This window comes from Notolepis coatsorum, assembly GCF_963971535.1.
Source record: "Notolepis coatsorum genome assembly, chromosome: 2".
Taxonomy (NCBI): Eukaryota; Metazoa; Chordata; class Actinopteri; order Aulopiformes; family Paralepididae; genus Notolepis; species Notolepis coatsorum.
Genome location: NC_140166.1, coordinates 65,798,224 through 65,822,110, shown reverse-complemented (window position 1 = coordinate 65,822,110; position 23,887 = coordinate 65,798,224). Strand labels below are relative to the sequence as shown.

At 42.0% G+C, this 23,887-nt stretch overlaps 1 protein-coding gene across 1 annotated transcript in view; it reads right to left on the bottom strand.

Annotated features, from left to right (window-relative positions):
- LOC311223412 (CUB and sushi domain-containing protein 1) overlaps window positions 1-23,887 on the bottom strand; it is a gene marked incomplete at both ends in the record, with an annotated part of 179,579 nt that overhangs the window by 38,069 nt on the left and 117,623 nt on the right. The window contains 7 exons of the mRNA XM_084308200.1: window positions 11,078-11,239; window positions 12,953-13,018; window positions 16,179-16,358; window positions 16,940-17,051; window positions 19,845-19,918; window positions 20,142-20,315; window positions 21,088-21,261. Coding sequence (XP_084164326.1) covers window positions 11,078-11,239; window positions 12,953-13,018; window positions 16,179-16,358; window positions 16,940-17,051; window positions 19,845-19,918; window positions 20,142-20,315; window positions 21,088-21,261 — 942 coding nt within the window. The remainder of the gene's footprint in view (window positions 1-11,077; window positions 11,240-12,952; window positions 13,019-16,178; window positions 16,359-16,939; window positions 17,052-19,844; window positions 19,919-20,141; window positions 20,316-21,087; window positions 21,262-23,887) is intronic.

The window sequence follows — 23,887 nt, the reverse complement described above, 5'->3', positions numbered from 1 at the left end:
TATAAGCTGGCCACTCCCTCGGAACAAAATGGCAGCTCCCTTCCTCAGAGATTGATTGATTGATTGGAAACTTTATTAACAGATTGCAGAATGGGGTACAATACAGTATACATGTAAAATTGAGAAAATACATACATACCCTTCAGACTATGGCCCCTCTTGGACTTAATGAAGAGTTCGATATCAAACCCTTCCTGTAAACACACACATTCTGTCCCTGGAATCTGTTCTTAAGTTTTCTCATTATATTTTTCTGAATTTTACATGTGAAAGTGTGATACATCTAGCTACTACTGTTATTGAAACTATGTATGTTCTAACATTTAACGTTTCCCCCTCCCCCACTATTTTAATACCTTTCCTTTGTGTCGCAAACGTATTCATTCAGCAACAAAACAAAAACAAAAACACCTAGTCTAGTATAACCATGGCCTAAGACACCCCCCTCCTTCCTGTCTAATCACCCCCCTCCCTCCTTCCAGCCTCTCCCACCCCTAACACCTAATTGTGTGTGATTGTGTAACCTAGAATTTGTAACAACCATGTCTATTCGACCAGCGCATTCTTGGCTCCGACATCCACGACAGATATAATTGTCCTATAATGATGCTATAAGATGATGACAGCTGATGCAGATGATTGCAGCTGGATCACGTTGTCCCTGGTTGAAGTGATTCTGACGGAGCCCCACTGTGGTCTTTTCTCAGCCATAGGAAATTGTTAATACCCTTCGCCCTTGGAGATCCAATTTGATTGGTCAGAATTTAACCCTCATGTTGTGTTAGGAATTGGCACCACTGCCCGTTGTTAGTGGGTCAATGTTGACCCGGGGTCTAACTCAGTCCTGACTCCTGACCACTAAAAAGAAAGGAGTATCACTCAATATAGTTACATCCTAACTAACATTATATGCATTCATAACGTTATAATCCCATTGCAATTTGATTTTATGGCCCCCGAGACACATCATGTCCCGTATTTTTAAGATGAAAATGAGGTTGTTCAATCATAATATACTAAATGTGAAACCCATAGATAATAATGTTTTCTGACTATAATAGAACATTAGAATATAACTTCTGAAAAAAAGTTTCGTATATTTATTATTATTTTATTTATTTAATATTTAGTATTTTTTTTTTTTTATATTTTCTTTATTATTGCAGAACAAAAAGTTATTAAAAGTCAGTACTCAACACACAATGCATAATGAAACTTTCAGTAAAGGTGGTTATAATATATGCAAGTACAGAAACAGGGTAAAACAAAAATAGTCTATAATAACATTTTAGCCGTATACAGTGTATATCCAACGAAATTACAATTATATAAATGTTAGTATATAATATACCCCTAATACCTATTTTCTAAAACCCTACACACATATGCTCCAGCTCAAACCCCCCCCTCCCAGACCCCCTCTTGGATAGTACCTCCATTATCCCTCACTCCTAACCAGACACCACCATTATACAGTAAGCTAGCTTTTATTCTCTCCACCACTTCTAACCACATTGACATTTTGGATTCATTGATCCCAAGAATTCTTGCTGTAGATATTTCTTGATATATCACATCAAGATATGTAAGAAACCACACTTTTCGGCACATTTTTTCCGGTTGAAACCAACGTGATGCGATCAGTTTTTTAGCTACTGTGATACCCGATAAAACCAATCTTTTTAGTTGTGGATTCACTGCAAACTCAAAAACATCATTCAATAGTAATACCGCGGGGTGTACAGGTATATTCCAAAATACGAGTGTTGATAATTGTTGGGACACATCTTTCCAGAATGCCTTAACTGGTGGGCAGTCCCAATACATGTGCATAAATGTTCCTTCGTTCCCATTTGTACATTGGGAGCATTTGGAGTCTTGTATAAGCCCCATTTTGCACAGCCTTATAGGAGTCAAGTATGTCCTGTGAATATAGTTCAGATTGATTTGTTGATGATCCGGGTTCCTTGATGTAAGTCGGACATTTTCCCAGGCTCCTTGCCAATCAAAGTCATATTCCAGGTCTGGTATATCCCTCCTCCAGACAGTGTCTATTTGAAGGGTTTCATACGAGGACGTTAGTAATTGATAATAAAAACTTGATACAAAACCTCCCAATGTATCTCTTTCATAGAAAAATTTGTGGTATCTGTGGTGTTCAATTGGTACGAGTAATGGAACACCGTGAGATCTCATACAAAGTCGTAACTGTATGTAAAAAAGCCATGTGGACTCGGTGAGGTTAAACTTTATGCATATTTCGACATAACTACAGAGGCCCTTGTTATTAAAAATATCCCCTAATGAGTGTATGCCTTTCTCTTCCCATATAGGGAATCTTATAGGTCGTTTTCCCATTAGGAGTGCATTGTTATTGAATATGGGAGTGTGATTATGCCATTCTTGAGGGTTAGGATATTTCTTTTGTGTTTCCCGCCATGTTCTGATTGCATGGGTAATTATTGGGCCAAATTCTCGCTCACAATGCTTGATTGAAATTTTTGTGTGTGCTATGTCTTCCAGTCTCTGTGGGGCTACCATGTTTTCTTCTAATTCTCTCCAAGATACCAAAGCCTGGGGGTCAGACCATATCTTCACTGGTCTTAAAGTGAAGGCCTTAAAATATTGTAAAAAGTCTGGGACTGCCATTCCACCGTCTGCTTTATTTCTCTGTGCGGTGGATCTTTTTATGCGAGGTGGTTTGTTATTCCAAATAAATTTGTATGTGGAGGTTTGTAATCTTTTCCAGTAGCCCTCTGGAGGAGGTAACGGAAGCATTGAGCTGAAGAAATTGATTCTTGGTAATACATCCATCTTAACTATTGATACCCTTGCCTGTACTGAGTTTTTAAGTTTTGCCCACCTGTCCAGGTCGTCTTTGATTTTGTTCTGTATTTTTGTGTAATTGTGCTTCACCGTTTGTCTATATATATTTAGTATTTTTATAGTATAGTTTTACCTTGCCGGGTCAAGAATGACCCTAACACCACAGTCGTACCTTTTTTTCTGCAGATACCTTCAGAATTTTCAAAATGGTGAAAACATAGTTTTGCTGTGCTTAATTATATATGTGTTGTGGAGGATATCATAAAGCCTTGTTAATAAAATCAACTACATGGTAGTTATTACATATTATACACTTGAAACGGGTCGCTGGAGACCCTAACACCACATACAGTAAGGGTTAAGCCAGCCTCAACCCCACCTCATAATGTATTCCTCTTACTCCAGCCACACTGTGCCAAGAATGGGCTTGCATCTCTGGTTGCCAAATTAGCAAAAATAAGTTGAACGCACCCGTGTGCGCCAGTGCCCTGAGCTTAGTTTAGTTTAGCTCACGATAATAGGGCCCTCAGTGATAATGGAGGAATCTGGTGAGCAGAGGTATGATAGATGAGCAACATACATGTATAGCTAGCGTTTGAGCATAAACCAGAGGAAAGGTTTGAAAAAGGTGAATTAGGTCAACTCTAATTCTAGGATGAAAAGGTGGGTAAACTCTAATAAAATAGTGTAGTAGTTTTCCATAAAGCAAACTGTTTAAATAAACTGTACACGGAATCAGAATGGCAACTTGGCAGAGGTGGTAAACGCACGCATCATACATTCTGACTCAAAGCGACCATCACCTAACTCCTGGAGAGGGGGAAGGTGGAGGTAGAGGCTGAGTTAATCACCCTCATCCCTACATTCTTACAATAGACTTCTGGCTCAAACCCCCCAAACTGCACCTTTGAGATAGTGAGATCACTAGTTTACTTCCTCAGGGCCACACTCAGATACCATAGTGGTGTGTTGACCATACAACAAAGAACACACTATACTTCTGGTTCAAACCCCCCAAGATCAATAGACTTCTTGAAGCCGAGATTTAGAGATAATAGTGGCGTGTTGATCATAAACAAAGACACGCCAGACATTTTGTCTCAAACTCCCCTAGTTACAATAGATCAAAAGAATCCTTGTGGTTGTAGGACTGGTCGAGACAATGAAGTGTTGACACCGAGCCCTAAAACACAGGAGACAGTAATCAGCCACAGGAACCGGCCAAGATGTTTCTGATTACATTGCTCCCCTTTAAGAAACCGTTCTGCAGCTGTTAACACCCCCAACTAGAAACTGCTATGAACACCCTTAAAAGGCGTTTCCGGCCCAGGGCTATTCAAAGAGACAGACATCTATTTTCAGCGAATTAGACGTGGAGGTAGACTATAAACGGGCACGACCACTGGCCATCCAATAGGAAGCTCTTTAACGCTCAGAACGACCCGCCCCCATGACGTAAAGTTGGGAGGAGGAGACATAGTCTTTAAGATACGTGGTTCTGGGAGAGAGCTACACAACCCACACGGACAACGACGAGAATATATCTCTTCTGATTAATTGGTTTAATCATGTAAATGTAATCAATTACAAGGTCTCGCATTGGGCCATTGGGCGTGGGGATATGTCCTGGTGACACACTAATCCCCTTACGTATATTATTTTTCAAACATCTCTTTATCACATGATCAATTTGACTGTTTAAATCTGGCGCCCAAATACCATATTCTCTGATTTTTCTCCTTACCTCTCCCCGATGAGCATGGGAAAAGTCATGAGCCGTGTGGATCAGCAGTCCGACCAGGCCAGCAGGAGCCACCACAAATCCACTGTTGCGCCACAAACCTGAATCATCCTGACAAGCCCCCCTGGTTATCCAGAGGTTCCGTTCTACCTGACTAGCCTCCTCCTGGAAAGTCAAAACATCCTTGTAGGTTATCTTGTCCTCTAACTCAACTCCGTGTGTGATAACCAAAACCTTACCTGCCCTGTCGGCACCTGTCACTTCCTTGGCAGCTTCATCTGCTCTTTTGTTCCCTTGAGTTATTTTGGACTCGTCTGACTGGTGAGCAGCACACTTGATTATCGCAATCTGCTTTGGTTTCATAATTGCTTCTAACAACCGTTTAATCTGACTACAATGTTTTATGGCGCTTCCATCGGCTTTCTTGAATCCTCTCCCTTTCCACACTGTGCCAAATAAAAATGCGGTTCCATGTGGAAAGGGAGAGGATTCAAGAAAGCCGATGGAAACGCCATAAAACATTGTAGTCAGATTAAACGGTTGTTAGAAGCAATTATGAAACCAAAGCAGATTGCGATAATCAAGTGTGCTGCTCACCAGTCAGACGAGTCCAAAATAACTCGAGGGAACAAAATAGCAGATGAAGCTGCCAAGGAAGTGACAGGTGCCGACAGGGCAGGTAAGGTTTTGGTTATCACACACGGAGTTGAGTTAGAGGACAAGATAACCTACAAGGATGTTTTGACTTTCCAGGAGGAGGCTAGTCAGGTAGAACGGAACCTCTGGATAACCAGGGGGGCTTGTCAGGATGATTCAGGTTTGTGGCGCAACAACAGTGGATTTGTGGTGGCTCCTGCTGGCCTGGTCGGACTGCTGATCCACACGGCTCATGACTTTTGCCATGCTCATCGGGGAGAGGTAAGGAGAAAAATCAGAGAATATGGCTTTTGGGCGCCAGATTTAAACAGTCAAATTGATCATGTGATAAAGAGATGTGTAGTATGTTTGAAAAATAATATACGTAAGGGGATTAGTGTGTCACCAGGACATATCCCCACGCCCAATGGCCCAATGCGAGACCTTGTAATTGATTGCATTGACATGATTAAACCAATTAATCAGAAGAGATATATTCTTGTCGTTGTCTGTCGTTTTTCAAGGTGGGTGGAGGCGTGCGCCACCCGGCACAAGGATGCAGCATCAGTGGCCAAGTTCTTGTGCCAAGAGGTATGTCCGAGATTTGGGCTAATGGACAGAATTTCAAGCGACAATGGCAAAGAATTCGTTGACAAAACTGTACGTTTAATACTCCAACATTTAGGCATAAAACAGCGATTGGGGGCCGTTTATCATCCGCAGAGCCAGGGGTTGGTGGAACGCATGAACGGGACACTAAAAAACAAATTGGTAAAGATCTGTCAACACACAGGCTTGAATTGGCTAAATGCTCTCCCTTTAGCTTTGATGGCATGTCGTTCAAGCGAAATTCGCGGTCTGCGTTTGACACCGCACGAAATGATGTTAGGTCGCTGTATGGTAGTACCAGGTTTGCGCGCGACGGGCAAAGGTCCAAGTTTGGACATCCTGGACAATGATATGCGCGAGTACGTAAAATACATGTCAAAGATTCACAAAAATATTCTGGATCATGTCTCCAGTAGACAGGAGCATGAAACCGGGGAGGAGGTGAATAGGCCGACTACACCTCAAATCATGCAGGGCGACTACGTTTATGTTAAAGTATTTAGGCGTAAGTGGTTTGGCGCACGACGGGAAGGGCCATACAAAGTCGTCCGAGCCACCGAAAGGGCTTTACAAATTCAAGGATCACCGATGTGGTTCCATATGTCTCATTGTGTAAAATCAATAGATACGGGCCAAGAATGGGAACCTGAACCACGGGACCTTGACGATGAAACCGGGGCGGGGCAACCGTTAAACGAAGGCGAAGCGGCGGTCGATGAAACCGGGGTGGGGCAACCCCCAAACGAAGGGGAAGATGCGAATGATTATGGGGAGCCAGACAGAGGGGACCACGATTGGCCACCAGTAGAAGATGAGGGATTTTTACAGGAGCCAGACAGAGGAGAGGATTATGAATTGGAACATAATAATTTCTCCTCTGTGGACTTGGATGGTGTACCAGAAGGACCGGATGAACCAGTGCTTAGCACAAGCCCGGAACGAGATACTCGACCACAACGAGTCATTAAGAAACCTCAAAGGTACACATAGGCAAAAGGAGGGATAGTGTAAATGATAGGCCATGGAGAGAGTGTGTATATATTTTTTGATTTTTGATTAGTGAGCTCTCTCCTTTTTTAGAAATGTTTAGAAAATGAATGCAATGTAATAATCTTTTCTTTCAGAGTTGTTCGCACAAAATAGACATGTTTGGTTAAAAAACACATAAGTATAGTCTCAACCTGGTAATTGGTACGATGCCCTTTTTGTATAAAGGAATGGACCTAGACGGAAGTGAACTTGGAATAACTGATACATTGTGTACAATCTGCAAATAACTGGAAATTGTTAAACGGTGTGAGTGAATTTAGAACTGTGTAAACGTCAACTGATTCATAGTCGTTAATTTTGTGAGGGAGCTAATGTGGGTGTTGAAAGCAATTGATACTAACAAATATGAACTATGAGCTAGAAGGATTCTGGAAATATTTGGTTCTTAGGTGATTTGGCTAAACAGTAAAAAGGTTAAGGTATTTGTAAGAGTTTGATTGAAAAAATACTAACAAGTATATTGGGGATCATTAATCCCCAAACCGGGGAAACTGTAGTAGTTTTCCATAAAGCAAACTGTTTAAATAAACTGTACACGGAATCAGAATGGCAACTTGGCAGAGGTGGTAAACGCATGCATCATACATTCTGACTCAAAGCGACCGTCACCTAACTCCTGGAGAGGGGGAAGGTGGAGGTAGAGGCTGAGTTAATCACCCTCATCCCTACATTCTTACAATAGACTTCTGGCTCAAACCCCCCAAACTGCACCTTTGAGATAGTGAGATCACTAGTTTACTTCCTCAGGGCCACACTCAGATACCATAGTGGTGTGTTGACCATACAACAAAGAACACACTATACTTCTGGTTCAAACCCCCCAAGATCAATAGACTTCTTGAAGCCGAGATTTAGAGATAATAGTGGCGTGTTGATCATAAACAAAGACACGCCAGACATTTTGTCTCAAACTCCCCTAGTTACAATAGATCAAAAGAATCCTTGTGGTTGTAGGACTGGTCGAGACAATGAAGTGTTGACACCGAGCCCTAAAACACAGGAGACAGTAATCAGCCACAGGAACCGGCCAAGATGTTTCTGATTACATTGCTCCCCTTTAAGAAACCGTTCTGCAGCTGTTAACACCCCCAACTAGAAACTGCTATGAACACCCTTAAAAGGCGTTTCCGGCCCAGGGCTATTCAAAGAGACAGAGATCTATTTTCAGCGAATTAGACGTGGAGGTAGACTATAAACGGGCACGACCACTGGCCATCCAATAGGAAGCTCTTTAACGCTCTGAACGACCCGCCCCCATGACGTAAAGTTGGGAGGAGGAGACATAGTCTTTAAGATACGTGGTTCTGGGAGAGAGCTACACAACCCACACGGACAACGACGAGAAAGGAACACCCACTCTACATATCCTCCCCCCACCTACTGGACCGGAAGTCAGCGGCGACGCCCCGGAGCAGACGAGAGATAACAACGGAGAAGCGAGACAGGCGTCGAGCTCATTAGATATTGAATATTTAGTCTGAATTCTACGAACCTCCGGCATAGCGGCTGCATCTCGTAGTTTCATTGCATTTATTCTTCAAATCGTTGATTTGTAACATTGTTGAAATCCTTTTCATTAAACACGGATTCTTCAAAGATCAATCTGCCCGGAACTGTTTTCTTCAAAAGCCGTCGTCTCTCTGAGCATCCGCCGCATACAAACCATTTCCTGGTTTGCTTTTCTGAAGTACTCTAGGCTATTAAGGTTTTGAACACAACGCAGAGGATTAGGTTCTGATTAGATCAGAACAATTAGCCCAGAAAAGTACTACAATAGAAAGGTGGGTAAACTCTAATTCTAAAATAGAAAGGTGGGTAAACTCTAATTCTGAAATACAAAGGTGGGTAAACTGTGTTTACTCTCCACTACACCCCTGACTGTAGCCTATACAAAAAGAGGCCTGCTGGTACCCACAACCTCTGAGTGGCTCTCACTGAGGTCAAATGCACTGTTAGTCAACCAGACATCTGTAATGGCACGTGTCAACTTAAAGCGACAATTTGTAATTGTTCTATTAACGAATCAAATTCTGGAGCATGAACAAATTAAGACCACCCTTTCAACACACGCCAATGGATTTCGCAACTATAATCTCAAACGGTCTGGGTGCGATCAGCCCAGTCAGCCCTCTTGTGATACCGGACATAGTGTGCTTAGGATGAATGAGATGTGAGAGTTTCTTTGCACACAGAATGCTGCTGGGTATCTTTTGCGACATTGGAAAACAAATATAGCACTGCACTAATAATGTATAAAGCACATTGATTGATTGATTGAAAACTTTATTAACAGATTGCAGAATGGGTACAATACAGTACGGCTCAATACACACAATTGTTAAGGGTGTGCAGAGCAGAGAAAGACTTTCATCTTGTTTACATTAGGGTCCCCCATTTTCAATTCACAATGAGCCACTCACTTCCAAGCTGTATTCAGAAGTTGTTCCAAACTAGAGAGAGCCAGTATAGGAACATGTGTCTTTAAAAACACAAAGGCAAGGACAACTATAAAAAGTGGATGTATATCTGTTAAAGGGGTAAACCTATGGAATAACTGTGACAACAAATAACAAATGTGTAGTTCGATACATACATTTAAGAAATTGTTCAAATATAAGGTGATACATGCATAAAACCTTATTATAATCCCAATTGCATTTTATTATAATGTAACTGTATAACTGTGACAAATAAAAAGTTTTATTTTGTATATTACTGTATAAACTGTACACTATGAAACGTCCGTAACCTTTTGTTTTTGCAAAATTGTGTACTGAATTATATATATATTTTTTATTAATAACATAATGCAAGGGTAGGCAATATAAGCATTCTTTCTGTATATTTTTTTATAAATGTCCTACTACTGTACATTGATTTGTAAAAGAAGACCGAAATAAAATCATTTCATTCATTCAATATGCAGCCACCTCGACCACCAGGACACCAAGAGCTCGGCCTGCATAAGGTCTGCACGCGAACTGCCGGGGGATCACAGAAGAAGAGCAGATCTGTGTTTACTGTAATATTGATATTGAGAATGAGTTTCATTTGATGTGTTATTGTCCACTATATTATGAGTTGTGTCAAAAGTTATTTGACGGTTGTAAAAATCTTGAGTTAATGTGGTGGAGTGATGCAGAAAGACAAAAAAAATCAGATTTTTTATCACAGGGTATTTGGTATATTTAGAGAAAGCTTGGGATAAACGTACGAAAAGAACATATAATGTGATGTGTTTATTTTGGCCTCTGATGGTGTGCACGGTGTACTGTAGCTTACAAATCTTGGGAAGTGAATGTTATATTCAATTATTGCTTTTTGGTGTCTTATAATCCCGCAAGGGATGGGTCGTCGGACATGAAACGAAAATAAAATTGTGTTCATTCATTCATTAATTCATTCATTCATTCATTCAACAGACGAAAGCGCACAGATGCGACAGAGGAAAGGAGCTCATGGGAAATGCATTGAAAAGCCGCCGTACCTGTGTGTGTGTGTGTGGGTCATGATCAGATAACAGGGACTCTTAAAGTTATCCGTGACACGGACAACCACTAGACTGCTTACGCAGATATTTTAGGAGAGGGGAAAAATTATACAACAGAAAACAACCGTTACAGGTGGAAATCTCAAGGTGAGTAATTAAGAAAATAAATCAAGTCCCAAAAAACAGGACTACTCTCAATAAAGAGGTATAGTATAAAAGTAAATAAGCCACAAGGAGACCTCCTAATAAAGGAGTTTATATTTGAAAAAAGTAAAACAATAAACCTCCACTAAGGGAGTTTATGTGTAGAATCACGTGAGTAGCCTAAAATAAGAATGACTACCATAAAGCTCAATTCTGAATCAGAGATCAGACTACACCTCAATATAATGAGCGTGACCAAAAGGACAACCAACACTAGGAAATGAAAAAGCAGTTGACACTGCGATCTCCAAACTTAAATAGACTGCACATGGCCATAGGCACAGCTGCACTGCATCAGGTGCAATCAAGCCCACACACCTGCCGACCCATGAGGCAATTAACCACAGGGAACAGGGATTGACAGCTATCCCTCACAGAGAGGTGAAATAAAGCAAAAATAGACAGCTGTCCCTCACAGAAAGGTGAAATAAGGCAAAAACCATGACAGTACCGGTACAGGTGCCACAATTATACACGTCGTCGCTTTGATATGATGCAAACGCCCCGCCGTCTCTTCTTACCCGACAACTTGATGCTGACTCCGCTGGTCTCCAGCAAGGTGACGTTGACGCGACCGCTGGAGACGTTGAACCCGGTGACGGTGACCGCGGTGACCTGCCTCTTCCCCAGATACTCGTAGAAGCCGCTCCAGTCCGAGTTGGGAGAGAACACGTCCGCCGGAACTGCGGGAGGGGGAGGAGGAGGAACGCAGACAGACAGCAAAGGGGTCCGTTTAATTATAGCACAGTAGAGTGTTTTAGCCCCCGGTGCAGGATGAGAGTCCACATGAACACGGAAGGGGATGGATCGGGGCACACTGGAGTACAAACTCCTGTGCACTCTGATTAATACAAAAGCAACAGTTCATGATGAAGACCCCCGGTTCGGTTGAAAGGTTGCTTTTGTATTCGGCTGAGTGTTGGCAGCATGTAATCCGGTGGGCCCGATATCCATTTCCTTCGGGTTATTCGTTGCACTTTTAGAGCACGGGGTCGGGTGTGTGCATGGGTGTTTGTCTCCGAGTAGTCGCAGAAACCACTCGAGCGGGAGGGTCCTCGGGAGACAGGAACGCTCTCCGCACACGGAGAGGAAGATAAAAAATGGACAAAGATAAAAGATGTATCCAGATGGCATCAGATGTGCTTTTAGTAAGAAGCACAGTGAAAGGCCTCTTGAAAAGAAAAGTGGGGATGTGTCCCAATCGCGAATAAAGAATTCTAAAAATCCGTCGCTAAACTACTTCTGACCATTTCTTTTTTTTTTATCTACTTTTTCTCCTCCTTTTTCTGTGATTTTTCTCCCCATCCCAATTCATCTCTCGTGCCAATTCTCCCTCCCCTGTCCTGATCGTTGCTCGCATATGCCCCCCCACTGGCCGGTTGTAGGGAGGATAGAAGCCTTGCATCACATGTCCCCTCCGGCAGCCTGTCACATCTTTTCACCTGCTAGCGCGGACTCTCATTTGGCGAGGAGTAACGTGTGTGGGAGGCTCACACTACCCCCGCCATTTTCCTGTCTCTGCTGTGCAGGCGTACCCCAACCGACCTGTAGGAGTCGCTGTTCACAACGACCAGATTACCACCCTTCGACTTCCCACCCGCTAACTCTGCTACAATTGAGTTAGTATGACGGCCGGCCCAAGCCGGAGGCAATGCCGACAGCCGGATTCGAACCCGGTGTCTCTTGCGTTGGTGACGAGCGCAATGTCCGCTGCACCACCCAGCCGCCTACTTCTGACCATTTCTATATTTTTCTCCCATCCCCCTATTTAGTTGTTATGCACGCATTGCCCTACTGGCGGTCTGGGGAGGGTGTAGACTATCACATGCTGCCCTACAGATGGTCTGGGGAGGGTGTGTAGACTACCACATGCCTCCTACGATACATGTCGCTTCTTTGGAACCCGACAGCGAGAAGTTGCACTGGGGGAACGTAACGCGTGAGGAGGTTCACGCTATTTCCCCCAGGTCCCCTCCCTGCTGAACAGGCGTCCCGACCGACCAGTAGGAGTCGCTGTTTGCAACGACCAGGACTCATACCCTCACCAGCCTTCCACCCGCGAACACTGACAATTGTGTTCATAGGGACGACTGACCATTAAGCCGGAGGTACCGCTGACAGCTGGATTAGATCCCAGAGTCTCTGCGGTGGTAGGCGAGTGCTTAGACCTCTACGCTACCCAGACACCCGTTCTGACCATTTCTTTTACCATTTTTGTGCCTGTGTCCATTTCAGTAGACAAAACTGATCCGTCCTGGTCGTATGACCCTCCTTCATATCCCCCACATTGACTTCCGCAAGCATGCTTAGCATGATGCTAAACAAGCTAACGTTTTCTGCCTCCAATAGTGTCTCTAAGAAATGGATGCTTGTTAACTGCAGTTAATCTTACGTACCTCTGATCTTGTTCTTCTGGACGTCAGACTCTCCTCCTTTGACCTTGGGGTTGACCTTTACTCCAACTGGAACACATAAAACAGGATTACGCATTGGGGTTTGTTAAAACAATTAAAACAAGACACCTCATAAATAAACTAGAACGGCACTCTCAGAGATGCCTACGCAAAGCCTGCGAGTGCAGCTGTCCGCCATCTGGGTAACGTCAGCTATGTACACCTAATATGAAAAAGGGTTATTGGCCCATATTTCATTCCTGCACTGAATGGAGACGCTTCACTACAATTGACCTCCACTCCGATGCCTGCGCATGTCCTTCGTGTTTCGGATTCCTGATGGTGGTGCACACTCCAGCCATTAACCAGTCCATTTAGAAACCATAACGGCGCACCTGATGGTAAATGGTAAATGGTCTGCATTTATATAGCGCTTTTATCCAAAACACTTTACAACTTATGCCTCAACATTCACCCATTTACTGACACATTCACACACCGACGGCGGAGGCGACCATGCAAGGTGCCAACCTGCTCATCGGGAGCAGTTAGGGGTTAAGTGTCTTGCTCAAGGACACTTCGACATGCTGCCGGGAGGAGCCGGAATCGGACGGGAACCTTCCGATTACTAGGCGAACGCTCTACCTCCTGAGCCCCTGAACTAGTCCAATTCTACTCCTACACTATACTTCTATATCAACTACAATACGAGTTCACTCTGGTATGTCCATGTTGTAAACTGGTGCTGAGAGTCTCCTGGCCAATCCTGCAGTGGGTGAGTCTTCAAAAGGTCAAAAGGTCTAACTTCTATCCTCAATATTGATTTTAATGGACACAAGGGCAGGCGTGATCACAATAATCCATTCACAGTGCTCTGCATGCACGGGTGTAATAATTAGAATCAGTCAGAGTTCCTAAACAGTTTTTCCTGATCAGAATCCATGATTCTTCTGTGAGATGGAATGCATTTTATTTCCATGACCAATGTTTGTTTATGTTTGTGTTGTTGTTGTTGTTGTTGACATTGTGATCATCATTGTTGTTTAACACATTCAGGGCCAGAGGTCGCTGTGGGCTGTATGGCTGTGTGTGCCAGCGCTTTAATGAATGGGGATACATGCCGGTGTTTGCAGGTCTAAAACTATATTAAATATCATAGCTATGGATTTAAAACTATTGCCCATTTGACATCGAGTATCTATCGTTCAATTTGTGAAAAAGAAAAAAAAATGTCATCCATACATTCCCGTTTTATACCGTGGTGAATATGAGTATAGTTTTAGAGTAATTCTGTGTAATCCCAGGATGTGCATTTAGTGCATTTCACTAGAAACCGTGCCATTCCTCACCTGGATCAACAATCAATCTGAAATCAACGCTATCGGTATTATGTTTCATCATGCATGCATGAAAGGGTGGGGGGGGGGGTTCTATGCTTCGATCGCCACCAACGGCATACGTTGTGGAGTAACGTTACAGTAACACTTTCGGATCACAATGAATGCATGCTCGGATCAACACAAGATTGATACCATATAGCCCTTACCTTAACTAGGATGTACTGCAAAAAGAATATTCCAATTATCTGATCGCCATTCCAAGTATTGATGTCGATCGTGTTGCCAACATAATCCAACAAAGAACATGAATCGGCGGTGCTTGATTCTCCCCAATCCATGTGTTATAAAAGTTACTCCTGCCCGACTAGGAAAACCCGGACCGGACTTTTTAGATCGACGTACAGGCCAAGCCAGAGAGATTCCAAGGATGTGCAATACCGGCCGCAAGGCGTTAGGTGGCGGTATTGGACGTTTGCGATCTCAGACCCATTCCCAATGATAACATCAAGCTCCCTCGATGGATTATGAATGGAAATAGCTAATAAAAGAAATAACAACCAAAACCCGACTTTTCTCTAGGTTGGCGCTCAAGCGATGGCGAGTTACCCCGACTTATCTCGGGTCTGGCGTCCAATGTGTTAATGCCTCAGGTCTTGTTTTGGCTAGCTAGGCTACAACTATCGAATGGGACTTTGAAATGCGTCGGATTATCATTCCTTCAGGTCGCTAAATACTGTATATCAGTAGACACATTTGATGTGATTGAGATTATTGTCCTACCTTTACAGAGGGGTGGTTCACCTTTACAGAGGGGTGGTTTACCTTTACAGAGGGGTGGTTTACCTTTACAGAGAGATGGTTTACCTTTACAGAGGGGTGGTTTACCTTTACAGAGGGGCGGTTTACCTTTACACAGGGGTGGTTCAACTTTACAGAGGGGTGGTTTATCTTTACAGAGAGATGGTTTACCTTTACAGAGGGGTGGTTTACCTTTACAGAGGGGCGGTTCAACTTTACAGAGGGGTGGTTTACCTTTACAGAGAGGTGGTTTACCTTTACAGAGAGGTGGTTCACCTTTACAGAGGGGTGGTTTATCTTTACATAGGGGTGGTTTACCTTTACAGAGGTGTGGTTTACCTTTACAGAAGGGTGGTTTATCTTTACAGAGGGTGGTTTATCTTTACAGAGGGGTGGTTTACCTTTACAGAAGGGTGGTTTATCTTTACAGAGGGTGGTTTATCTTTACAGAGGGGTGGTTCACCTTTACAGAGGAGTGGTTTACCTTTACAGAGGGGTGGTTTATCTTTACAGAGGGGTGGTTTATCTTTACAGAGGGGTGGTTTATCTTTACAGAGGGTGGTTTATCTTTACAGAGGGGTGGTTTACCTTTACAGAAGGGTGATTTACCTTTACAGAGGGGTGGTTTATCTTTACAGAGGGGTGGTTTATCTTTACAGAGGGGTGGTTTATCTTTACAGAGGGGTGGTTTATCTTTACAGAGGGGTGGTTTACCTTTACAGAAGGGTGGTTTACCTTTACAGAGGGGTGGTTTACCTTTACAGAGGGGTGGTTTACCTTTACAGAGGGGTGGTTTATCTTTACAGAGGGGTGGTTTACCTTTACAGAGGGGTGGTTCACCTTTACAGAGGTGTGGTTTACCTTTACAGAGGGTGGTTTATCTTTACAGAGGGGTGGTTTACCTTTACAGAGGGGTGGTTTGTCTTTACAGAGGAGTGGTTTACCTTTACAGAGGGGTGGTTTGTCTTTACAGAGGAGTGGTTTACCTTTACAGAGGGGTGGTTTACCTTTACAGAGGGGTGGTTTACCTTTACAGAGGGGTGGTTTGTCTTTACAGAGGGGTGGTTTGTCTTTACAGAGGGGTGGTTTACCTTTACAGAGGGGTGGTTTACCCGACCACCTCCCATCGTTGCGGCAGGTCCTGTGTTCAGATCCCCCAGCCAGGTAGAAGCCACCCTGACAGGTGTAGATCAGGGTGTAACCCACCGTAGGCAGGTCCATAGACCTCACGTCCACACTGCTGGGTGTCTCTGGCTGCCTGCAAGCATGGGCTGTGAGAGAGAGACAGAGAGAGAGAGAGAGAGAGAGAGAGAGAGAGAGAGAGAGAGAGAGAGAGAGAGAGAGAGAGAGAGAGAGAGAGAGAGAGAGAGAGAGAGAGAGAGAGAGAGAGAGAGAGAGAGTGAGAGAGAGAGAGAGAGAGAGAGAGAGAGAGAAAGAGAGAGAGAAATTCTTAAAACAGTATATTTGATTTGAGTATACATTTATTGGTCTCCATAATAATATATATATATATATATATATATATATATATATATATATATAATAATGATACTAATACTAATACTACTGATACTACTACTACTACTACTACTACTACTACTAATAATAATAATAATAATAATAATAATAATAATAATAATAATAATAATAATAATAATAATAATAATAATAATAATAATAATAATAATAATAATAATAATAATAATAATAATAATAATAATAATAATAATAATAATAATAATAATAATAATAATAATAATAATAATAATAATAATAATAATAATAATAATAATAATAAAATAATAATAATAATAATAATAATAATAATAATAATAATAATAATAATATCCACCTATACACTCAGGTTGTGTTCCACTCCAGGTAAGGTTCTCCAAACAGGTTCTAGTGGTGGAACCCAGGATGTGGTAGTTCTTACGGCACTTGAAGGAAATCTTACTGCCAACCTGCAGAACACAGAACATACATTGTTATACAGTATACAGTTTAAAAACCTGTAAATCCTTAACACTAACTCCTTAACTCTAACATCTCTCTCAGTTGTATGAACACAAGCGTAGAGCTTAACTGCACAGGAATATACCATGAATGTAAAGCTCAAGAACTTAATCAATAAACAATGCTGATTTACTGTGTCATCTCACACACATCCCCGAAACTGCAAACCGGTTTGAACAGTTTGATTTAACAAATGAACAATTGAACAATTGTACAGCCCTGGCCTATTTTATTTGTATAATTATATTATATTCTATTGTGCTTTTATTTCAACTTAGTTTATAATCCCTTTTATTTGATTCTACCCTTTATTTTATTCTACCTTAATTGTCTGCATGTTATTGTCGCACCAAAAACGACCAAGTTTGTAAGTGCAAACTAGTTGGCAATAAAGACCTTTCTGATTGCGATTGTGATTTAGTTTGACAGCTATTGAGAGTTAATCAGTTTTAACATGTCATCGAGTGGTGATGTCATCAGAGGTCATTGACTCTTTGTTTCGTGTTAATTACAGCCCTGTGATATGAAGCCGGTGTGAGAATAGCAGTAGGGATCGCAATAGGAATCGTTATTTCTCAACCTCCGTCATTTCATTGAGCTGTAATTACCAACAAAAAAAGACAGTGTCCTCCGACGTCATTCTGGACTAATTCAAACTCATTAACTTTTTACAAGTACATTGTTGGGATATGTTGAAACAAACTGAGTTCAAATACATCTGCGGTTTTTGAAATGCCCCTTTGGCTGTTATTTTAGTTGAAGGACCTACTTCAAAGTGGGCTGAAATACGTAACCATGACGTCCACAAAACAGGTGCGTGGGCTTTTGGATAGTTCTACAGTCCTGTGTGCCTTAGCCTTCTAAAGACATGGAAATCATGGCAGCATAGGGCTCAGACGTGGTCTGAGATGAAAACATTGTGCCATGAGAGCTAATCCTATTTAACTAACTGGGTTAACCTCTTTCACTAACTAGGTTAACCCAGTCTAATCAGTAGGTGTCCTATTTAACTAACTAGACTAACCAGTCTAATCAGTAGGTGTCCTATTTAACTAACTAGACTAACCAGTCTAATCAGTAGGTGTCATATTTAACTAACTAGACTAACCAGTCTAATCAGTAGGTGTCCTATTTAACTAACTAGACTAACCAGTCTAATCAGTAGGTGTCCTATTTAACTAACTAGACTAACCAGTCTAATCAGTAGGTGTCTATATTTAACTAACTAGACTAACCAGTCTAATCAGTATGTGTCCTATTTAACTAACTAGACTAACCAGTCTAATCAGTAGGTGTCCTATTTAACTAACTAGGCAAACCAGTCTAATCAGTAGTAGGTGTCCTATTTAACTAACTAGGCAAACCAGTCTAATCAGTAGTAGGTGTCCTATTTAACTAACTAGACTAACCAGTCTAATCAGTATGTGTCCTATTTAACTAACTAGACCAGGGGTCAGCAACCTTTTTGACATGGAGTGCCTGTTTGAAATATAGTTGTAACTAGTGTGCCTCAACAATATTCCATGCATCGTAATTTTTTTCTTCTCATAATCAGGTATTTTTAATGATAATTTTTACATTATTACATCATTATTGTTATTATTAACAATATTATTATGATGGTTGTATCAACCCTAAATCTGAGTTGGGGGGGGGAATGCAATGCAGACAAACAGCTGCATACAGTGCGACCATTTCACTCACATTTGCCCATTCATTTTTGGACACATCACACACCATTGGTGTGTGTACTGTACGTGTGCTGTCATAGCTCCACCTACAGGCCTAATGGAGAACACCAGGAGAACACCAGGATGTGAATGGAGGGTGAATGTGAGGTATATTGTGTAAATACGTTTTGATTGATCGCAAGACTACACTGTAAAAAAATTAATAATAATAAGTTACCAGAACTTAAAAATATTGAGTTCAGTTACTGTGCATTAAGGTTTTCAGTTTGCAATCCATAATAAGTTAACAGAAAAATAAGTACACAACCACATTATTTCAACCTAATAAAACTATGTTTATTGTCATTGTTTTAAGAACACAAGTTGACTTGGTAATACTCACATTTTGAGTAAAGAAAATGGCTTTTAACATGTGCAATGTTCAATGAAATAGAAAAATAAATAATAAAATGTGTTGATTAATCCCACTGGTCACAATGGTGACCGTAATAATGTTTTTGTTATAAGGCTCTGCAAATGTTACTGAATGTTGTAGCAATGTATTTCCAGCTAAATTGAAATAATAAACAAATAAAGGGTCTCAATTAAATATGTGGTAGTAAAAAGAACCTGTGGGAGGATTTCAACAAGATGAATGCGACAACAGTGCAAAATATTTCACTATAATATTTCAAAGCAAAAAGAAAATATATATAAAAAATATTATATATATATATCTTTTTTTAATGCTGCCCCCTGTGCCTATGAAAATGCCCTGCGTGCCTATGCAGGCACGCGTGCCTAGGGTTGCCTACCCCTGAACTAGACTAACCAGTCTAATCAGTAGTAGGTGTCCTATTTAACTAACTAGGCAAACCAGTCTAATCAGTAGTATGTGTCCTATTTAACTAACTAGACTAACCAGTCTAATCAGTAAGTGTCCTATTTAACTAACTAGACTAACCAGTATAATCAGTAGTATGTGTCCTATTTAACTAACTAGGCTAACCAGTCTAATCAGTAGGTGTCCTATTTAACTAACTAGGCAAACCAGTCTAACTAGTCTCTGACCTGAAATCCTTGAGCCAGGACTGGTATCCCATAGACTGGAGTCCCTGGGTCACGGCAGCTATTGAAGGCTGGGTCTACACACACACACACACACACGCACACACACGCGCACACACACACACACACACACACACACACACACACACACACATGCACACGCACACACACAGTGTATATTAGCTAACAGCTGGCAGTAATGCAAAGTCCACCAGAAATGTACCACTAATATGATTAGCAAAAAAAGTGAAATGTCCATTTGATACGTAACTTCGACACAAATAGGGTTGCTATAGTTACCGATACAGGCAGGCTGTTGACCGCTCCAACTGCCATCAGCCTGACAGTCTCTGGAGGCGGAGCCAACCAGCAGGTAGGGGGTGTGACAGTAGAACCGGACTTCTGACCTATAGGAAAACAGCTTTCCTTCTCTGAACCCGCCTCCTGGGGAGCCTGGGTCGCCACACAGCACCGCTACAGAGAGAGAGTCGTTAGTAGTTAGTAGTTAGTAGTAGTAGTTAGTATTGATTGATTGACATTTTTTATTAACAGATTGCAGAAGGGGTACAATACAGTACAGCTCAATACACACAATTGTTAAGGGGATGCAGACCAGAGAAAGACTTTCGTCTTGTTTACATCAGGGTCCCCCATTTTCAATAAGGGGCGTAACGTTAAACTAGTTATCTTACTTAGACATTGTGGGATCTCTTCTCTCAGTCTTCTATTACCCTTCACGTTTGAACATTAACTTGTTGGTTAGAGCTAGTGGAGTTTAGTTAGTGCTAGGTACACTAGTTATCTTACGTAGACACTGTGGTATCTCTTCTCTCAGTCTTCTATTACCCTTCACATTTGAACATTAACTTGTTGGTTAGAACTAGTGGAGTTTAGTTAGTGCTAGGTAAACTAGTTATCTTACTTAGCAATTGTGGGATCTCATATTTCAGTCTTCTATACCCTTCACATTTTTTTTAAAGATGTATTTTTTAGCGTTTATCGTTTTTTTTTTTTTTTTACTACTGGGCAGTCCAGTAGAGAGAGAGAGAGGAGGAACGGGAGACAGAGTGGGGGGAAGACATTCGGCAAATACCGACGGGTCCGGGAATGGAACCCGGGTCGGCCGTGCCGCGACTCGCGTTATGTGGTTGGCCACTGGGGCGCCCCTACCCTTCACATTTGAACATTAACTTGTTGGTTAGAACTAGTGGAGTTTAGTTAGTGCTAGGTAAACTAGTTATCTTACGTAGACACTGTGGTATTTCTCCTCTCCATGTCCCATTCCCCTCACAGGTCACCACGGCAGGACTGGACAACTGGTAACCGTGGAAACAACTATAACTGATGCTGGAGCCCCACGATTGGTCACTTCCCTCCACCTTCCCATGATGCACCAGGGGAGTGCCCCCACACTGGATCACTTGGAGGGAAACACAGAACAATATAATTGTATTAGGAATAAATACAGTTTCTGTTTCTGTAGCTGTTACGCACCCCAGTAACATTAATAATGTGTGTGTGTGTGTGTGTGTATGTGTGTGTGTGTGTGTGTGTGTGTGTGTGTGTGTGTGTGTGTGTGTGTGTGTGTGTGTGTGTGTGTGTGTGTGTGTGTGTGTGTGTGTGTGTGTGTGTGTGTGTGTGTGTGTGTGTGTGTGTGCGTGCGTGCGTGCGTGCGTGCGTGCGTGCGTGCGTGCGTGCGTGCGTGTGTGTGAAGCTCCATAAAATAATACTAACCATCTGGTTGGTTATTCTAATCTAAACAGGTGGCTGCATGTTTCTTTCATCCTGATCATGCCAGAGGTCTACTTATGCATGTCCTCTACAACAAGGTACTATTTACACACAAAATCTCACTCAATTACGCACACACACACACACACACACACACACACACACACACACACACACACACACACACACACACACACACACACACACACACACACACACACACACACACACACACACACACACACACACACACACACACACACACACACACACACACACACACACACACACACACACACACACGCAGGAGGTCATGCAGGACATCTATTCCCACACCCAACCATTCAGCCAAACCTGAATGTGCTAAACCTCCAGTTAAACACACACACACACACACACACACACACACACACACACACACACACACACACACACACACACACACACACACACACACACACACACACACACACACACACACACACACACACACACACACACACACACACACACACACACACACACACACACACACACACACACACACACACACACACTTCATGATCATTCAAACGTATGCTAAGCTAGGTGCTAAGCTAGCTAACGTTACCCTAGCTCGAGCTAGCTGGACATATATAAACCGAACATAAACAAAGTTATTGAATACAATTACAAAATATTCAAAACTGTTTTTGTTAAACTAAATGATTGTAGATGCTGCACTGAGCTTCTGCATTACCTGTATAGCTATTTAAGGATATCAAAAGGCATTATCTGCATTTTTGGGGTCATGGGTCAAATTTGTGGTCATGGTTTTATATGCATAAATATTACTACATTATATCAGTTCTTTACTACTAGTTTCATTACAATGTTCTAGGGATGACCCCTATTAGTCGATTAGTCTAAAAGAGCCGTAGTCGACTGCCAACCTCTTAGTTGAATACAAAGGAAAAAAATAATATATATAATTACATAATATAATATAATAATTTATCATTCTTTCCAAAAGAAAAGAGGCCTAGAAGCGTGGCTAACACTAATGGCACGCATACCAGAGGCTAACTGCCTACGAAAACAGGCACAGAGGCACTGAAAGAAACATACTAGACTAGACAAATATCAAGATGTATCCATCAGCACCCCCCACAGCCCAAATGGAATGATACAAAAAAAAAATATATATATATATATTATACTTTTTTTTTTTTTTTTTTTTGACCAATAGTCGACTAACGGCACATTTTGGCCAATCATAGTCGACCATCCAAATCCTTAGTCGGGGACAGCCCTGCTACGTTCAATCAGTGCACAGCCACATGTGGCTGGATAGTCAAAGAACTTTAAAGCAAAGTAGGTAGTTATGATTACAGTGGAAGGAAGTTGTAGACAGTGAAGGTAGTTGTATAAATTCAGTATAGGCAACAGAGTTCAGAGTTCGTACAGTATGGATAACAGAGCCTGGAGTATAGGCAATGGGGTTCAGAGTTCAGAGTTCATACGGTGTGTGGGGGTGGGCCTGTGATCGGGGTACAGAGTTCAGAGAGAGGACAGCTGAGCGGCAGAAGCCGCCCCTGAACCTGCCTGACTTGAAACGGAGGGAAAACAGTGGTTGGGGTGAGAGGTGTCCTTGATCATGCTGCGTGCCTTCCTCACGCACCGTTTGTTTTGAATGTGTGTTTCGTTTTTTTTGCTATTATGGTCATGAAATATTCAATTTAGCTCTATGTGGTATTAAATTATTGCTCTTTCCATCCAAGCTCTCGCCAGACTCACCAAGCTCCCGGTAGCCCCGCAAAAAACAACAGCCTGCATACAAAAAACATTTCATATATTTCATATTATTTAATCTCCCGGCAGCCGGGCTGCCCCCCAAATAATTGAATACCTGTAATGCCTTTTAAGGCCTTAAATTGAGAATGATTCATAATGAATGTAATACTTTAATAATAATTCATAATTATTAATTAATTGAATAATTGTAAGACTTTTGAATACCCTCACAGATACCCTGCAGTTGCAGACAGGGGGCTTAATGTGGAGGTCCTTGGTTTCCACGAAGTTGAACAGCAATTTCACATGATGGGTGTTGCTCTCATCCAGGTGGGAGAGGGTGGAATATAGCGCTGAGGAGATGGTGTCCTCCGCGCTCCTGTTCTCATAATAGGCAGATTGGTGTGAGGGTGAAAGGCCAGAATAAGAGGTGAGCCAGGACCAGCCTCTCGAAGCACTTCATAACGAGGGCATAACAAATTATTGAGCTCATCAGGGAGGGAGGAACCAGTGGTTCGGGGAGAGTTGTTGAGGGCATAACA